This window comes from Haemorhous mexicanus, chromosome 10 (genome assembly GCF_027477595.1).
Source record: "Haemorhous mexicanus isolate bHaeMex1 chromosome 10, bHaeMex1.pri, whole genome shotgun sequence".
NCBI lineage: Eukaryota > Metazoa > Chordata > Aves > Passeriformes > Fringillidae > Haemorhous > Haemorhous mexicanus.
In genome coordinates, this window is record NC_082350.1 from 24,727,914 (window position 1) to 24,742,983 (window position 15,070).

General features: G+C 45.9%; 1 protein-coding gene across 1 annotated transcript; it reads left to right on the plus strand.

Moving 5' to 3' along the window:
* Window positions 1–5,012: 5,012 nt before the first annotated feature.
* On the plus strand, window positions 5,013–12,445 carry NMD3 (NMD3 ribosome export adaptor). The gene is made up of 15 exons (XM_059855836.1): window positions 5,013–5,118; window positions 5,205–5,339; window positions 5,862–5,958; window positions 6,421–6,501; window positions 6,736–6,864; window positions 7,368–7,458; window positions 7,599–7,677; window positions 7,963–8,059; window positions 8,269–8,386; window positions 8,915–9,060; window positions 9,580–9,692; window positions 10,326–10,398; window positions 10,856–10,962; window positions 11,202–11,272; window positions 11,694–12,445. Exons 1-15 carry the CDS (start codon window positions 5,075–5,077, stop codon window positions 11,825–11,827), a joined length of 1,515 nt encoding a protein of 504 aa, XP_059711819.1. The 5' UTR covers window positions 5,013–5,074; the 3' UTR covers window positions 11,828–12,445.
* The last annotated feature ends 2,625 nt before the right edge of the window (window positions 12,446–15,070 follow it).

Genomic DNA, 15,070 nt, shown 5'->3' on the forward strand with positions numbered 1-15,070 from the left:
GCACTTGCACCAACACCTTTTCCCAGGGATGTGTCAGCACTCCGTGTCGTGCCTGTGCCAGCAGGTGGGAGCGGTGGGGAAGGATCCATCCCACGACAATTGCGACATCTCCCCCCGGGAGTTTATCTGGCTGGATAATTGTAACACGCAAATGCCATCAGAGAGGACTGGAGCAAGCAAAAAGAAATGATGAATAGTTAAGAAGAAGGAGTTAATTGTCATTTCATTTAGCAAATTTCATTGATTTCAGCACATCTTAGGTTGACACTGGGAGGATGCTTAATGCTAAAATGTCCCTGTGGTCTGATGAAGCCCTGGGTGGACAGAGAGTGCCTGTCCTACTCCCACTCCTCCTCCTCTTTCCATGTGTTCCTTCCCTGACTGTTTAAGCAATCTTCATCCACTGAACTGTATTTTTGGCATTTTCCCTGGTTCTGTCTCCAGCCAGACAGAGTGAGGCAAGGAAAGTCACAGAAGGGAATCTGGAAATGTCAGCTCTCTCCGTAATTTTTATGTGCAGCTTCTGAGCAGGAATAATGCATGAAATATTTTCACCTGCATATCGCTCTTCTCATGCTCTCTCATCAGAGAACTCAGAGTGAAAAATACACTCATTTTCCTGATCACAGAATTAAAGAATCATTGAGGTGGAAAAAATCTCCAAGATCATCAAGTCCAACCTTTAACCCACTCAACCATATCCCAAAGTGCTGTTTGAACACTTCCAGGGATGTGACTCCACCACGACCCTGGGCAGTCCATTCCAATGCTTAACCACTCCTCCAGTGAAGGACTTCTTCCTGATATCCAACTTGAACCTCTCCTGATGTCCACACTTGTCCTCTCCCAGCAGCTCTCAGCTCACCCCACCTCTCACCAGGATTCCTTTCATGGGATGAGATGTTTTAGCTGGCACACGGAAGATCACCAAAGGCAAGTGGAAAGCAAACAGCTCCTGTACAATCATCCTCAGATCCCTCCCGTGTTCTGATGAGCAAATATTTACCTTTTTAAAACAATTATTTCTTAGTCTGAGTTCATGCCTAGTGCAGCCTGGTAACAAACACACTAAAGCAGCACCTCCTGGCTCCTGTCCATGCTTTGCCTTAAAGTGAAACCTTGGCCGTGGCTGTCTGTGGTTATCAAGGAAGGATAAGCCATGATGTTTGAGTTATCACAATTTCACAGAATCACAGAATCCCAGAATGGTTTGAGTGGGAAGGCAAATTAAATCCCATCCCTTCCACTGTCCCAGGCTGCTCCAAGCCCCAATACCCAACCTGGGTTTGGACACCCCCAGGGATCCAGGGGCAGCCACAGCTGCTCTGGGCACCCTGTGCCAGGGCCTCACAGGGAATAATTTCTCCCTCATATCTAATCTAAACCTACTTTCATTAATCTGGGATATGTCCTTGTTTGAGCAGCTCAATACAGTTTGGGTTATTTTGGTTTATAAAGGCTACAAAGAAAAATCCCGCTGCCTGTAAGCCCCTGACAGGCACAACAGGAGTTTTTAAAAGGTTCCAGGGATTTAGGAAGCAGAGGGTGCTGTTTGTTCCCCTGACTGCACAAAGCCAGCAGCTCTGCCTCTGAGCATCCAGCTCTTCCCAGCTGCCTCAGCAGGGCTGGGAGTCATCCCCCTCTCTGACACAGGGCAGCACTTCCAGAGGTATCCCTGAACTGCATCCAAGGCGTTTGACGTGCAAGTTTCACACACACATGAGAAGAAAGCCAACCCACGGGTATTTGTGCTGCGACAACGCTCATTAAAGCTGGTGATGCAACACAGTTTCACCGCCATCAGCTGAGAGTGGAATGTCACAATATCCCCATCCCTGTCACAAAGCTATTTTAAAGGAGCTCTTCTGGCTCCTTTTGTTCCTGCCTTGAAGTTCAGCAGTGATAATGCTCGTGGCTCACACTGTAAATTGGATTGCTAATTGGGTTCCTCACAAGAACTGAAGAAAAAGGCAAAGAACTGGAAAATAAGTGGAGCATTATCCCAGTAAATGTAGTGCAGGTAAAGGCGGTGAGCAGCCCTGGAAGTGCCATGCCCCAGGGGAATCAGGGAATGTTATTCCTCCCATTCAGACCACAGAGGACACGCTGAAGCAGCAGCCCTTGCTGAAATCACCTTTGCAACTTCCCAGCTGCAATCCATGAAAAGCAAGGAGAGCCCTGCTTTCCAAAGGAATAGACCACTTGGAGATGTGTGATTACAAACTGGGAGCTGGATCCTGGCTTGGAATAAACCTGGGACCTGTCACCCCACACACAGGCCAGGCACAATCTGTTCCTGCCCAAGAATGTCTGCGGTGGCACCGGGAGCTGAAACAGCTCCTGTACAAAGCCCTGCCTTTCATTCCCCTCTCTGGATCCTGACAATTCTTCTGTTGTCAGAATGGAAACTGCTCCGTTCCTCTAAATTGTGGCTTCCTGCAATAGGAAGAGGAGCAGAATTCTTGGGAATGTGGGAACGCTTGTGAGAAATACATTTGTAAATAATTCTAGAATAGATTTGTAAAGAAATACAGACTGGGTGTCTCCAGGATCCTCCTCAAAACTAAAGTGGGCCTCAGTAAAGATCAGAAAGGTGTTTTACTGTTATTGCTTCCATCTGGATGCTGTTACTGAAATCCTACAGTTCAGAACAGATTCACTGCTCTGAATCCCCAATTTATAAGGGAACGAATAGGAAAAAAGTGTAAAATGCTTTTTGGTTCAGTTCTTAAATTCCTGAAGTTTTACACTGAAATGAGCACAGGGAATAAAAAGAGCAGCCCAGAAGAATCCCTCTTTGGGAAGCTCAGAGCAGGAGAGGTCCAGGAGCTCCTCGGGCACCTCCTTTCCTGGATCCAGTGAATGTGAGGGAATAGTGACCTCAGGTGTCTGTTCAATTAATCACAGGGATTTTCCCCATGAATTTACCATTCTTTTGGACATTCCTACTGAAAATGAAGCTGCTGGGAGCTGCTGTCACTGGCACAAAGTCGCCTGGGTTTTCTGGCCTTGGCACTTGAGCTTGTCCAAAAACACCTACAAGGACTCTCTTCAAGGCCCAGCCACCTGCAAAAAAGTCTGAGAATAAATCTATATTGAAACCTGGTTTTAAATATTTATAAATTTTTAACATATATTTAAATGGTGTGCTCACTGTCCTTGCCTCTTGCACAGACTCTTTAAATGCTGTGAAAGAATATGGCAGTAGAGGCAGAAAGCCCCCATATAAAATCAATATAACATTTAATATTCACTGAAAAACACGTAAGAAATCAGTACAAACTGATATGGCTTTAACTAGGGGTGAGATTCAGCCTGCTTTGCTTTTTACCTCATTTTGCGCAAAAATATAAAATCCTTTAGAAATGGCTTTAACAGTTTAAAACACAAACTTTCCATGGAAGCCAGACGACAAGCAGAGCTTGCAGACGCAACACAAAGTACCTTGATGACTACAAAGAACCCAGTTTTGATATTCACTGAGGCTGTGCCTTGAGCTATGATTTGGGGTATTAGCACCAAAATTAAGTGAAGAAAATAAGTCTGCAACTGAAACTTTTCCAGCATTATCAGGATCCAGTTCTCCTCCCAGTGACTCCAAAGATGTGGCTTCCAAAAAAGACAGGCTTTGTCCTACCCCTCTCCCAATGCCACTCTCCAAATGCCAGCCTGGAAGTGTTTTATTTCCTAAATCAAAGATCGAGTGATTCATCAGGGCTTCAAAGTAAAAACTATGTAACACCCACTGCGCAGCAGACGTTCTAAAACAAAACTTCAGAGCAGGGAAACATTTGGTTTTTTTATTGTGCTTTTTCCTCTCATTGCTTTAATAATATGGTCCATAGAGAGTCGTCAGAGAGGTCTGCAAAGAAACTTAATTTCAAAGGAGCAGAAGTGAGAAACTGTGTGAACACAAGCAGCACACCAAAGAAAAATGTGCTAAAGAATTAAAAACACGGCAGACAGCTCGACAGGGTGTGATTTTCAGTCCTTGAGTGAAAGAACTCTTCATTTCCATCATGATGTTACCACATTAAATAAATCCCACACAATGTGTTGATGCAATTCAGCTTTATTTTTCTCCAGCACAACCTGCAGGAAACAAATGCTGATCCACAAACAAACCTCGGTGTCACAGAATCATCAAATGAAAGAATGCTCTGGGTTGGAAACGACCTTAAAGGTCATTTCTCTGACCCCTGCCACGGCGGTTCCTCCTTTCCATAGGGTGTTTATGGTATATCACAAATGGAATATAAACCGAACGGACACTACAGGCTGCTTCTTGTTAATGAAAATATAAATTAATTCCTAATAAATGAATTGTAACAGCGTATGTCCCTCACGGTTCCCGCCCGCTCCATGGCTCCCTCACTCCCTTTCCGGGCTCCCTCAAGGCTCCTCCATGGCTCCCTCACGGTTCCCTCCCGCTTCTCCGTGCCGCCTCCATCACGGCCCCCTCACGGTTCTCTCAGAGCTCCCTCCCGCCTCTCCACGGCCCCGTAACAGCCCCTTCCACGTTCCCTCAAAGTTCCTCCATGATCTCCTCACGGCTCCCTCACCGCTTCCCCCGCCTCTCCATGGCCCCTCACGGCCCTTTCCGCGCTCCCTCAGGGCTCCCCCATGGCCCCCTCACGGTCCCCGCCTGCCTCTCCATGGCCCTTCCCGGCCCTCTCCCTGCTCCCTCATGGTTCCCGCCTGCCTCTCCATGGCCCCTCACGGCCCTTTCCCTGTTCCCTCACGGCTCCCGCCTGCCTCTCCATGGCCCTTCGCGGCTCTCTCCCTGCTCCCTCATGGTTCCCGCCTGCCTCCCCATGGCCCCTCCCGGCCCTTTCCCTGTTCCCTCACAGCTCCCGCCTGCCTCCCCATGGCCCCTCCTGGCCCTTTCCCCGTCCCCTCACAACTCCCGCCTGCCTCTCCACGGCTCCCTCCCGGCCCTCTCCCTATTCCCTCACGGTTCCCGCCTGCCTCTCCGTGTCCCCCTCGCTCCACCCTCCCCGGGGCCGGGCTGGGCTCGCCCCGCCGTCTCCTCCCCTTCCTCTGCCGGCCGGAAAGCGCCGCGTGTTCCGCAGCCATGGAGTACCTGCCGGCCCCCGCGGCCCCGGCGCAGGGACACATGTGAGCGGTGTCGGGGGGAGCGGGGTTCGCGCTGCCTGTGGCCGTGACCGTCACTAACTGTGCTTCTCTCTGTCCCTGTGTCCCAGCCTGTGCTGCCAGTGCGGCGTCCCCATCCCGCCCAACCCGGCCAACATGTGCGTGGGCTGCCTGCGGGCCCAGGTGGACATCACCGAGGGCATCCCCAAGCAGGGCACGGTGCACTTCTGCAAGCAGTGCGAGAGGTGAGGAGCCGCGAAACTGCTGGGGATGGCAGCAAAATGCCCTTGGAATGCACTTAGAATGCATCAGTCTCGGGGTTTAGGGAGGCACAAGCGCGCAGGTTTGGTGAGGAGGAGCTGGGGGGCTCAGCCTGGAGAAAAGGAGGCTTAGGGGAACCTTTGGCTCTGCACAACTCCCTGACAGCCAGGGAAGGGTTAGTTTGGATATTGGGAAAAATCCTTCATGGAAAGGGATGTGTAGCCTGGCACAGCCACCCAGGGCATTGGTGATATCCCCATCCCTGGAGGGGTTTAGAAGCCCTGTGGATGTGGCATTTGGAGTTGTGGTTTATTGGTGGCTTTGGCAGTGCTGGGGGAATGAGCTCAGTCACCTTAACCACTTAGCCATGATTTTCTATGATCCTAAAAGTTGTAGCTGCATTGGTGTTACTAAACTGAAAGCTTTGGAAGTAGCTGCTTGTCCTTGGAGTGATTTAAGGTGCTCAAGCAGCTTTCACGTGCTGTAAAATGCTCCCTGCATCCCAGGTACCTGCAGCCTCCAGGAACCTGGATCCAGTGTGCCCTGGAATCAAGAGAGCTCCTGGCTTTGTGTCTGAAGAAAATCAAAGCTTCCCTGAGCAAGGTGAGAACTGATCCTGCTGGGATTTCACAGCCTGGTCACAATTGTTACTTCAGAGGTGGGAGCTGAGCAGAATGAACTGAGGGACATGTGTGGTTTTAATATACCTCAATTCAGAGTTTTTTGTACATTTCAGAAATTATGTATGCAATATTTGTTCTCACTGGTTTATGATGCTACGAAAAAGGTTTGCAGAGGTCTGTATATAGATTAACTCAAATTCACATGTTTCAGTTGAATAAAGCATCCCTTAGGTTCAGAATACTATTAGAGGAAAGGACCTGAGATTGAGCATCTTGATTTTATGTCAGTCATCCTCCATGTTCTAGCTAAGCACTATTAATTGGATTTGGGATATTAATATATATTTTTTAAATTAAGATTATTCACTTCTTCACTACAGACTGTTTGTGTTTGTGGAGTTAGGCTTGGTTTTACTGAGCTCTTGTCCTTCCCCACGGGCAGGTCCGGCTGATTGATGCAGGATTCATTTGGACAGAACCACATTCCAAGAGGATCAAGCTCAAGTTGACTGTTCAGAAAGAGGTAACTGGAGCACAGCCTTCTCCCTGTGGCTTTTAAAAAGCTTTCATGGCAAACAACAGGGGTTTTTAATTATTATTTTTCTTATTATTAGATTTCATCCTGCCTAAATTTTGTCACTAAAGTGCCATTCATCAGAATGGAGAAAGTTATTGTCTGTTCCAGTAAAGATGGGGAAATACTGCAGTTATGTGTGACCCAAGCAGAGCTTAAACCTTGAACACTTTGGTTTTGCAGGTGATCAACGGGGCAGTTCTGCAGCAGGTGTTTGTGGTGGAGTACGTTGTTCAGTCTCAGATGTGTGAGGACTGTCACAGGATTGAAGCCAAGGATTTCTGGAAAGCTGTGGTGCAAGTCAGGCAGAAGGTAGAGGCAAACTGAATTTTTATTTGGTCCTGGCAGAACAACCAGGCAAAGAATTGGGTGGTTTTCTGGGTTTCTCAGACAAAAATGTACTCACACTTCGCCACAGGGATATGGTTTGTGTTCAAGGTTGTTGGATTTTTTTAACTCAGTTTAGAAAAACTTTCTGCTGTCCAGTGTTAACATTCTTTAAAATGATGCTGGCAGGAGGATCTTGTGTGGGTAACTAAATACCCTCCTGTATTTAAGGCACTTTGGGAACAGTGGGACAAATATTTAATTCTTCTTTAAAACAAGTGGATCTCTCTAGCAACCACTTACCCAAAAATGAGAAATAGAAGCTTTAAATAATTTGGTAAAAGTAGAGCACTCTGAAATCTTTTTGTTTACTTGAATGTTCTTTCTCTAAGTGATCTCTTCATATAAATGTTTATTCTTCAGAGATCCTGCTTTGTACTTAATGCTTCTTAAATAACCTAGGTGCTTCTGTGTTTGTTTGGCTTTAGACTGTGCACAAGAAGACTTTTTACTATTTGGAGCAGCTGATTTTGAAGCACAGGCTCCATCAAAACACACTAAGGATCAAAGAAATCCACGGTGAGTGGCTCTGGAGGCAGAATGACCTGGATTTGTGATGGGTGTTTTCACGTGGGTGTGCTGGGAGCTGTGTAGAGAAAAGCTTATGAATTATATTTGATAAACTAGAATAGAAATAGATTTGTTTCCTTGCTTTTCAGATGGCCTGGATTTCTATTACTCTTCCAAGCAACACGCCCAGAAGATGGTGGACTTCCTTCAGTCTACAGTTCCATCCAGGTACAGCTCCCCTGTCCATTGCCTTGAGCACCCAGAGCTTTGGGGAACTATCTTAAATCCTTCATTTTAAAAGATTTTTGTAAGTGCAAGTGTAAGGAATCTGTATTTTAATCAAAACAGACAAAATCCTTTCTACAAAAGTCCCATGTTTTCCACCTAGCCATGGTAAAATTAACCTCTGTTTCCTCAGTATTTCTGTTTGGGACACAGACACTTTGTTCCAAGGATCTCCTGTTCCAGGTGATGTCTCTTGTTTCCTGAAAACTTTATTTTTGTGTTTTGCAGATCCAAATCATCCCAGCGTTTGATCTCCCACGACATTCACAGTAATGTCTACAACTACAAAAGCACTTTCTCTGTGGAAATTGTTCCCATATGCAAGGTAGCTTCCTCTGTTCCACCTTCAGGGTGTTGTGGGAAGAGTTGGGAGTTGGAGATTGGAGGGTTTGGGGGGTAGGGAGGGATCCACACAGGAAGTGCAGAAGTTACTGGGGCTAGAAAAATAAAAACACAGAGTTTAAAATTTTATTTCAGAAGAATTGGTTGAAAATGGAGGGAATGGGAATGTCAGTTGATTGTGTTGGTTTGCAGGACAACGTTGTGTGTCTGTCACCCAAGCTGGCCCAGAGTCTGGGGAACATGAGCCAGATCTGTGTGTGCATCAGAGTGACCAGCACCATCCACCTCATTGACCCCAGAACTCTGCAGAGTGAGTGTGGGGCTTTCCCCAGCCCCAGATTGTTCTGCTGGCACAATTACTGTGGGTTTGTTTCCACAAAATCCTGGATCTTTGGACCTTACTGTTGTTAAGTTTGTCTGTACAGTAGAAATTTCATAGTGAGCTGAGAGCTCTCCAGGTTTGATCCCCATGGGATCCTGGGCAGAATGTGCAGGCTCAGTTTGAGTTCCTGGGTGTTCTGAGCATTTACCTGTGTCAGCTTTATTCCCCTCCAATTACATGGCATCTGGATTAACTTTTCAGCCACTTCAGTACCAGAAGTTCTGTGCTTTGCTTGGTGTGTGCTGGTGAGCTTGGGCAGCAGAATCCCTCTAAAAGGATGGATCCAGGAGTAATTCCTTTGAGTAAAATCTGTCACGGATCAGCTGCTCCTGCAGCAGTGTGGGTCATGTCCTAAATAACCATGTTACAGAAATGAACAAAACGTGTCTGGCAGATGCCTTAATGTGGTTAATGGTTCTTTTCTCACAAGGAATTCTCTCCCTGATCATGTTGCAGTTGCTGAAATCGATGGGAACACCTACTGGCGCCACCCCTTCAACAGCCTGTTCCACCCCAAGCAGCTGGAGGAGTTCATCATCATGGACATCAACAGGGTCCATGAGAAGAAAAAAGGTGCTGGGGCAGGGGCTCGGTCCAACAAGGTGAGAATGTCTCTCTTTAATTCATGTTTTGGGCCTCCTGCTCAGCTGGATTCTTGATCTGGGTCTGCCTGGCACAGTCAGACTGGGCTGTTCTGGATCTTGCACTGGCAGAAGCTTTCCTTGGGACCATTTGGTTTGGAAATGGCACGGGCAGGAGGTGAATTCCACTTCCAGGAATTCTGCTTGCAGAGTTGAAACTCTGTTACTGGGTATTGAAATATTAACTTTGCAGCTTTAATGACTGAATTGGTTTTGTTGAAGCATTTCTTTTTAATCAGAATTAATGGATCTTCTCAGTTAAAAGCTAAAATAGGTGTTTATTCATAGAAACAGCCTTTGGGAATTCCGGGCAGTTGCCATGTCCATTTCCTTTTATGTAATGAGAAATGAGGAGTAGCAAGGGATGCATTGGGTGTGATGCAGAAACACAAGTTTAATGACCAGTGGAGTTTAAATCAGTGCAGATGCTGGGGTTCAGCTGGGTTTGGTTAAGGAATGATTTATTTTCCATTCCCACAGCACACTCTGGCTGAAGCCTGGGTCAGGAAAACCTCGGAGCTGGACACGGATCACCAGTATTTCTGCTGCACTCACCTGGGGCACATCCTGAATCCTGGAGACCTGGTCTTGGGGTCTGTTCTTCTTTTCTGAAACTTTTACTGAATGATTATTTAATGACTGAATTCATGTGCTATCAAGAAAGTGTTGAACTGTTCTGATTTCTAAATGAAAGCAGCAGAAGGGCTGGACTCATCCTGGTCCTAGTCCAGGAAATCTCTTCTCTAGGAGTTTTCATGTAAAAATTGTTAGAAATAAGAGAGCTGATTTTCTTCAGAGTGCAGCTTGGAATCACAATTTAGCCACAAATAAAGGGGAAGGATTTTTAAAACCCCAATTAGTTATTTGTTTGCTAATGAATATCATACATAGTGATAACAAATGCCAATTTTTTGTACGATAAGGCAAATTAGGTGATGCTTAGAAAGGTTTAAACATGAATGTTGTGAGCCCTGAAGAACCTCAGTGGATGCTGCAATTTGGACTCCAGAGGTTGGGAAGTGCCAACAGAGCAGGATTTGGGAACTGCAGCTGCTCAGACTTAGGAGAGCTGCACATGAATGTGGATTTTTATTTGTTTCCCTTCCTCTGGAAATATTTCTGTTCCTTAGGAGCTGCACCTTGCACTGAGCTGCCCTTTAGCACAAACATGATCCACTGAGGTTGGCTTTTTATGAAGCAGAATAAAACCCCTGTTTCTCTTCTAGCTTCGACTTGGCCAACTGCAACCTAAATGATGAATTTGCCAACAAGATGAACCCCCAGCACATTCCTGATGTGGTAAGAAAATCCCTTTCTCTGTCCAAAGTTCCTCCATCACCCAAGCTGGGAGGGAGTGTGATTTGGTAGTGAGCAGTGCCTGAAGGAAGACAGGATATTAACAGTGACATTTGAGCAGCATCTGATTTTGAAGGATTATTTCCTTAAATATTTGACTGATGGTTAAGTTATACATTTATTGTTGGGTTTTTTTCCAATTGCCATGGTTAGCTAATACATTAATTGTTGTTTTTATTCCAATTACCAATCCCTGGGTGCTGAATGATAACTCCAGTGTGTGCCTGTCCCTTCAGGACCATTTCCCAAGTGTTTGGAGACATATGAACCAACCAACTCCCTGTAAATCCAATATAACACTGCTGAGTGCCAGTCCAGCTGCTTCTAGATGCCCAGATGTGGATTTGGGAGCTGATTTGGGATTTTGGGAGGTGGACAAAGGAGCTGCTTTTCCCTGCAGGTGCTGATCAAGAAGAGCTACGACCGCTCCAAGCGGCAGCGCCGCAGGAACTGGAAGCTGAAGGAGCTGGAGAGGGACAGGGAAGCCTCAGACACAGATGATGAAAGGTTCAGTATCTGCTCTCCTTGTTCAGTGCCAAAGCAGCTTCTAAATGACCTCCAGCTGAGGGGAAACAAGGAGAAAGTCAGAGATAAATGAGTTGGGAATTAATAGGTGAGGGTAAAGCAGCGGCGAGTTGGGGATGCTCTCAGCCCTGCTGGGTTTTGTTTCTGTGATTTGACTTTGTTGCATGAATTCCCATCAATCCATAGGAGCAGGGAGTAAACACATCCCACATCTTTTACAGACAATACCAGGACTTCCTGGAAGATCTGGAAGAGGATGAGACCATAAGGAAAAATGTCAACATTTACAGAAGTAAGGCCTTTCTAGCTCCTTCACTGGGTGTAATTAAATCATGTTTAAATCGTGTTTGAGGCAAAACAATTTGACTGGAAGTCTCTATTTACATTCTCCAAACTCTTCCTGCCTGGAGAAATGCTGTAAACACAGATGTGTTGCACCTGGTGGGTTTTGTTTCCTTGCCTTTAAGTGAAAGAGAACTTTCCTGCTGCACCCAAAATCTCTGCTGGGGGAAGGATTTGATACAGAATTCAATTTATTTCCATGAGGGGACTGTTGAGTTTTTGAGAGGAATCTTTGGTTTTGTGGGTTGTTGCTTGTTTTGGTGGTTCTGGTTTGATTTTTTCCCCCCCATTTTCCCTTGGGGTTGCTCTGGTGGTTTGAGGTTTGTTTTCTCTGCTTAGCTGTTTTTTGGGGGGGTTCTGTGTGTTTTTAGATGCAGATATTCCAGTGGAGAGTGACACAGATGATGATGGAGCTCCACGGATCAGCCTGGCTGAGATGCTGGAAGATCTCCACATTTCCCAGGACGCCACTGGAGGGGAGGGAGCAGAGATGCTGACAGAGTAAGGACAGTGCCTTACATCCAATAAATATTTCTTGGGGAGCAAAATCTCCCCAGACCATAATTACCCATCACAAGGCCATGAAAAGGGACAAAACCCACACTGCACCCCAAATAATGGCCTGGAATTCGTATTTTATGGATGATATTCCAGAGAATCAGCAATTAAAGTTCAATTTCTGGTGGAAGCATTGCAATATAAATTCCACAAGTTCCTCCCATCCCCGAGGGAACTTTCCATGTAATTTCTGCAGTGGAGAAAATAAGGAAGGATGTCCAGAGGGAAAGATTTTATTCCAGTTTCCTGGATTTTAGGTAGAGTCCCTACCTACTGTTACAGCTTTAATTTCTCACATGGGGAAGGTTTTCCCCATTTTTTGGCACAATGGTTTGAAGCCTTTTATGATGCTGGGAGATTATTCCATATGTCCATATTTGGGAAAGCTCAAGCTAATTTCTGTTCCCTTACACAAAGAAAACTTCCCTGCAAAGCCCTTGATCAGAAAGATTGGAAAATCCTGTGGAGTGTGATGAGTATTGAACTGTAGCCCATGTCTGGATCAGTGGATTAAAAGCAACATGCACAGCAGTTAATTAATAAACCAGCTCTAAAGGATTAAAAACCTCTCGAGATATTTTGATTCATCATTTTTTAGTTCATTTTCAAATCCAGTGGCACTCTGCAATTCCAAGGAGAACAGAATAATGAACTCCCTGTTGGTGGCAGGTGGTGGGGGATAATAAAATCTGGGTTTAAACTCTGCTGTTTTCATCAATCCTTTTCCTCCTGCCTGTTTTCCTCCTGGACTCTCCCAGGAATGTTGGATATTTGCTGTGCTGTTTATCCCTGGAGATTTCCCTCTTCCTTTCCCCCTTTCCTTGCTCTGCTGCCAGCCTGGAGAAGCTTTCATGGATCTTTCAGCAGATCTTGTGCTGCTGAAGCCTTGAATCCAGGCATTGCCTGGGTTTGTGGGATGTCTTTGGCTGGAGCAGCTCCCCACAGCCAAAGCTGGGTCTCCTCGTGGGTTCCCAGGTGTCCAGTGCCCCTCTGGGAGCTCAGAGGGGTTTAGGGAGTGTCCAACAAATTAAATATTTGCCAATATTTTCACTGCCACCAGAGTTAACAAAGTGTTCATTGTCATGGATAGAAGCTGCCTCCAGCCCTGCAGCTCTTCCTGAAAATCTCTGACTTAAGCCACAAAGAGCTCCTTTTATACAACAGAAATCCTTCAGGATTTTAAGCCAGACCTGCTCAGTGATGCATTTCCAGCCAGATGTTGATGAATTTTGAGTTGGAAGTCGTGGGAGAAGCTGTGCAGAACGTTGGAATTACATTTTGCTCAGAGAAAATGGTGAAAAAAAATGTGTTGTTTAAGTCAGAGCTTACAGCACAAAAGCTGGATAACTGAGGGAAAAAATGAACAGAAAGGGGATTGGGCTGTGCAAACACTCATTTTTGATTTATTTTTCCCTAGATAAAAGTGCTGTGTGTTGATGATGAAAAGCTTAAGGTGATGATTTCACCTTTAACTGCTTTAAAAATCTGTTAGTGGATGGCCTGATGTAACTCCAGGGGTCCCAGATTTTCCCAGATGGAAACTGCTGAGGTGAAATGTTGATGGGAAAACACTTCTAACCTCAGGCTGGGTGCCTGAGCTTGGCTGCACTCCAGGGACAGCTCCTGGGCCAATTTTGGGAGCTTGCAAGCTGAGGAGTTGAGGCACTGATCTGGTGGGGCCTTCCACAAAATCAGTGTTATTTCAGTCTCCTGCTCCTGGAAGTGGCTTAAAATAGGGAATTCCAGAGGAATATTGTGTCAGGGGGTTTTCCATAAAAGGTTAGACAAGGGTACAGATTCCTTCTGTTGGATTTTTGGGATTTGGAATCATTCCACTGGAATGGCAGTGGGAAGAGTCTGGCTCCGTTTCCACCCTGGGACTGACAGAGATGGATCCAATCCCAACTCTTCCCGGTATCCATGGAAAATGAGGATGTGCCTGTGCTGAACGTGAGAGTCCACCTGGTGTCACTGTTCCTGCACGGCCCCGGGAGCTGCTCCCTGCTCCAGGAAAAGGGGATGAAAACTCAGGAAAAACTCTTGATGCCCATGCAGTTCTTGATATTTAAATTCAGAATAGCACCAAGCTAAAGGAGAATGAGACAAAAATTGCTGTGAATTTGGTGTTGGAGGATTTAATGTCAGCAAACTGCTCCTTGTGCTGATTGATCTCAACTCAGGGCTGTTTGTTTCAGCTGCACCTCAAAGGAGTGGTGGGAATTGGAGATCCAGAGGCATTTGGGAATGCTTCCTGGAGCTCATTCCAGGACATAATCATGGAACAAAGAATCTTGGTGCTGTCAGAATCTGTATTGCCTCCTCAATCCAAGATGGGAACCTGGTTAAGCCAAGTCAGAAAGAGAAAATGGAGTTTAAAACTTGTCAGAGTTGCAGTTCCGTGACAAAACCAAAGCCTGATGGTAAAGCAAGAAACCAAAGGGGTTTTGTGCAATTTAAATATTCAGCTTCCTAAAATGAAAGCACTTTGGATGACACAAATCCCCAGCAGGGACTGAACAGCCTTGAAAGCCAATTTTAAACTCATCTCAGATCTGTGAGATGGAAGGAAACTGCTGAAGCTGTGAAATATTTGGTGCTGTTTGCACACCCTGGGAGTTTGTGCTCTGAGGGAGCACACAGCTTCACACCTTGATCCCTGGGAAAAAAAAAACCTGGAAAAATAGCAAAGTAAATCCTCTTTCATATAATATCTCTGCTCTGTACTGGAAATGTCAGCAGCAGAGGAAAGAGGAGTTTCCTCTCTCGGGGAGACTGGAACTCAACTGTTGCATGAAGCAGTTTCAGCTGAGCTGGGAAGTGAAGCAGAAACTTTCAGCCAGGCAGGACAGAGGAATTTCAGGTCAGCTCTGGAAAAGCAAACAGAGCTGCTGGAAACTCCCCCCTGCTCTGAGCAATCCCTGCAAGATGGAAATGTCCTGTGGGATGCAGAGGCCAGGAAGTGCTGACAGGTTCATTCTCCAAGCAGGATTTTCAGGTCAGGTAATGAAGAGCAGAGATAAGAACTGCAATTACACGTGGCTGGAAATAAAGCAAAGTGCAGCTGTTGGAGTGCAAAACAATGACAGTAACCAGGAGTAAGGATTCCTCTTAGAAAGCTTCATAAAACTCCTGAAGTGATCAGCAGCAGAGGGGCTAACATTCCACATGGACACAACCATCTTTAGTGCCT

Coding starts and splice junctions, on each gene's coding strand:
- NMD3 (XM_059855836.1), top strand. CDS start 5,075: ATGGAGTACCTGCCGGCCCCCGCGGCCCCGGCGCAGGGACACAT. Junction 5,340..5,861: donor TTCTGCAAGCAGTGCGAGAG/GTGAGGAGCCGC, acceptor CCTGCATCCCAG/GTACCTGCAGCCTCCAGGAA. Junction 6,502..6,735: donor AGTTGACTGTTCAGAAAGAG/GTAACTGGAGCA, acceptor TTGGTTTTGCAG/GTGATCAACGGGGCAGTTCT.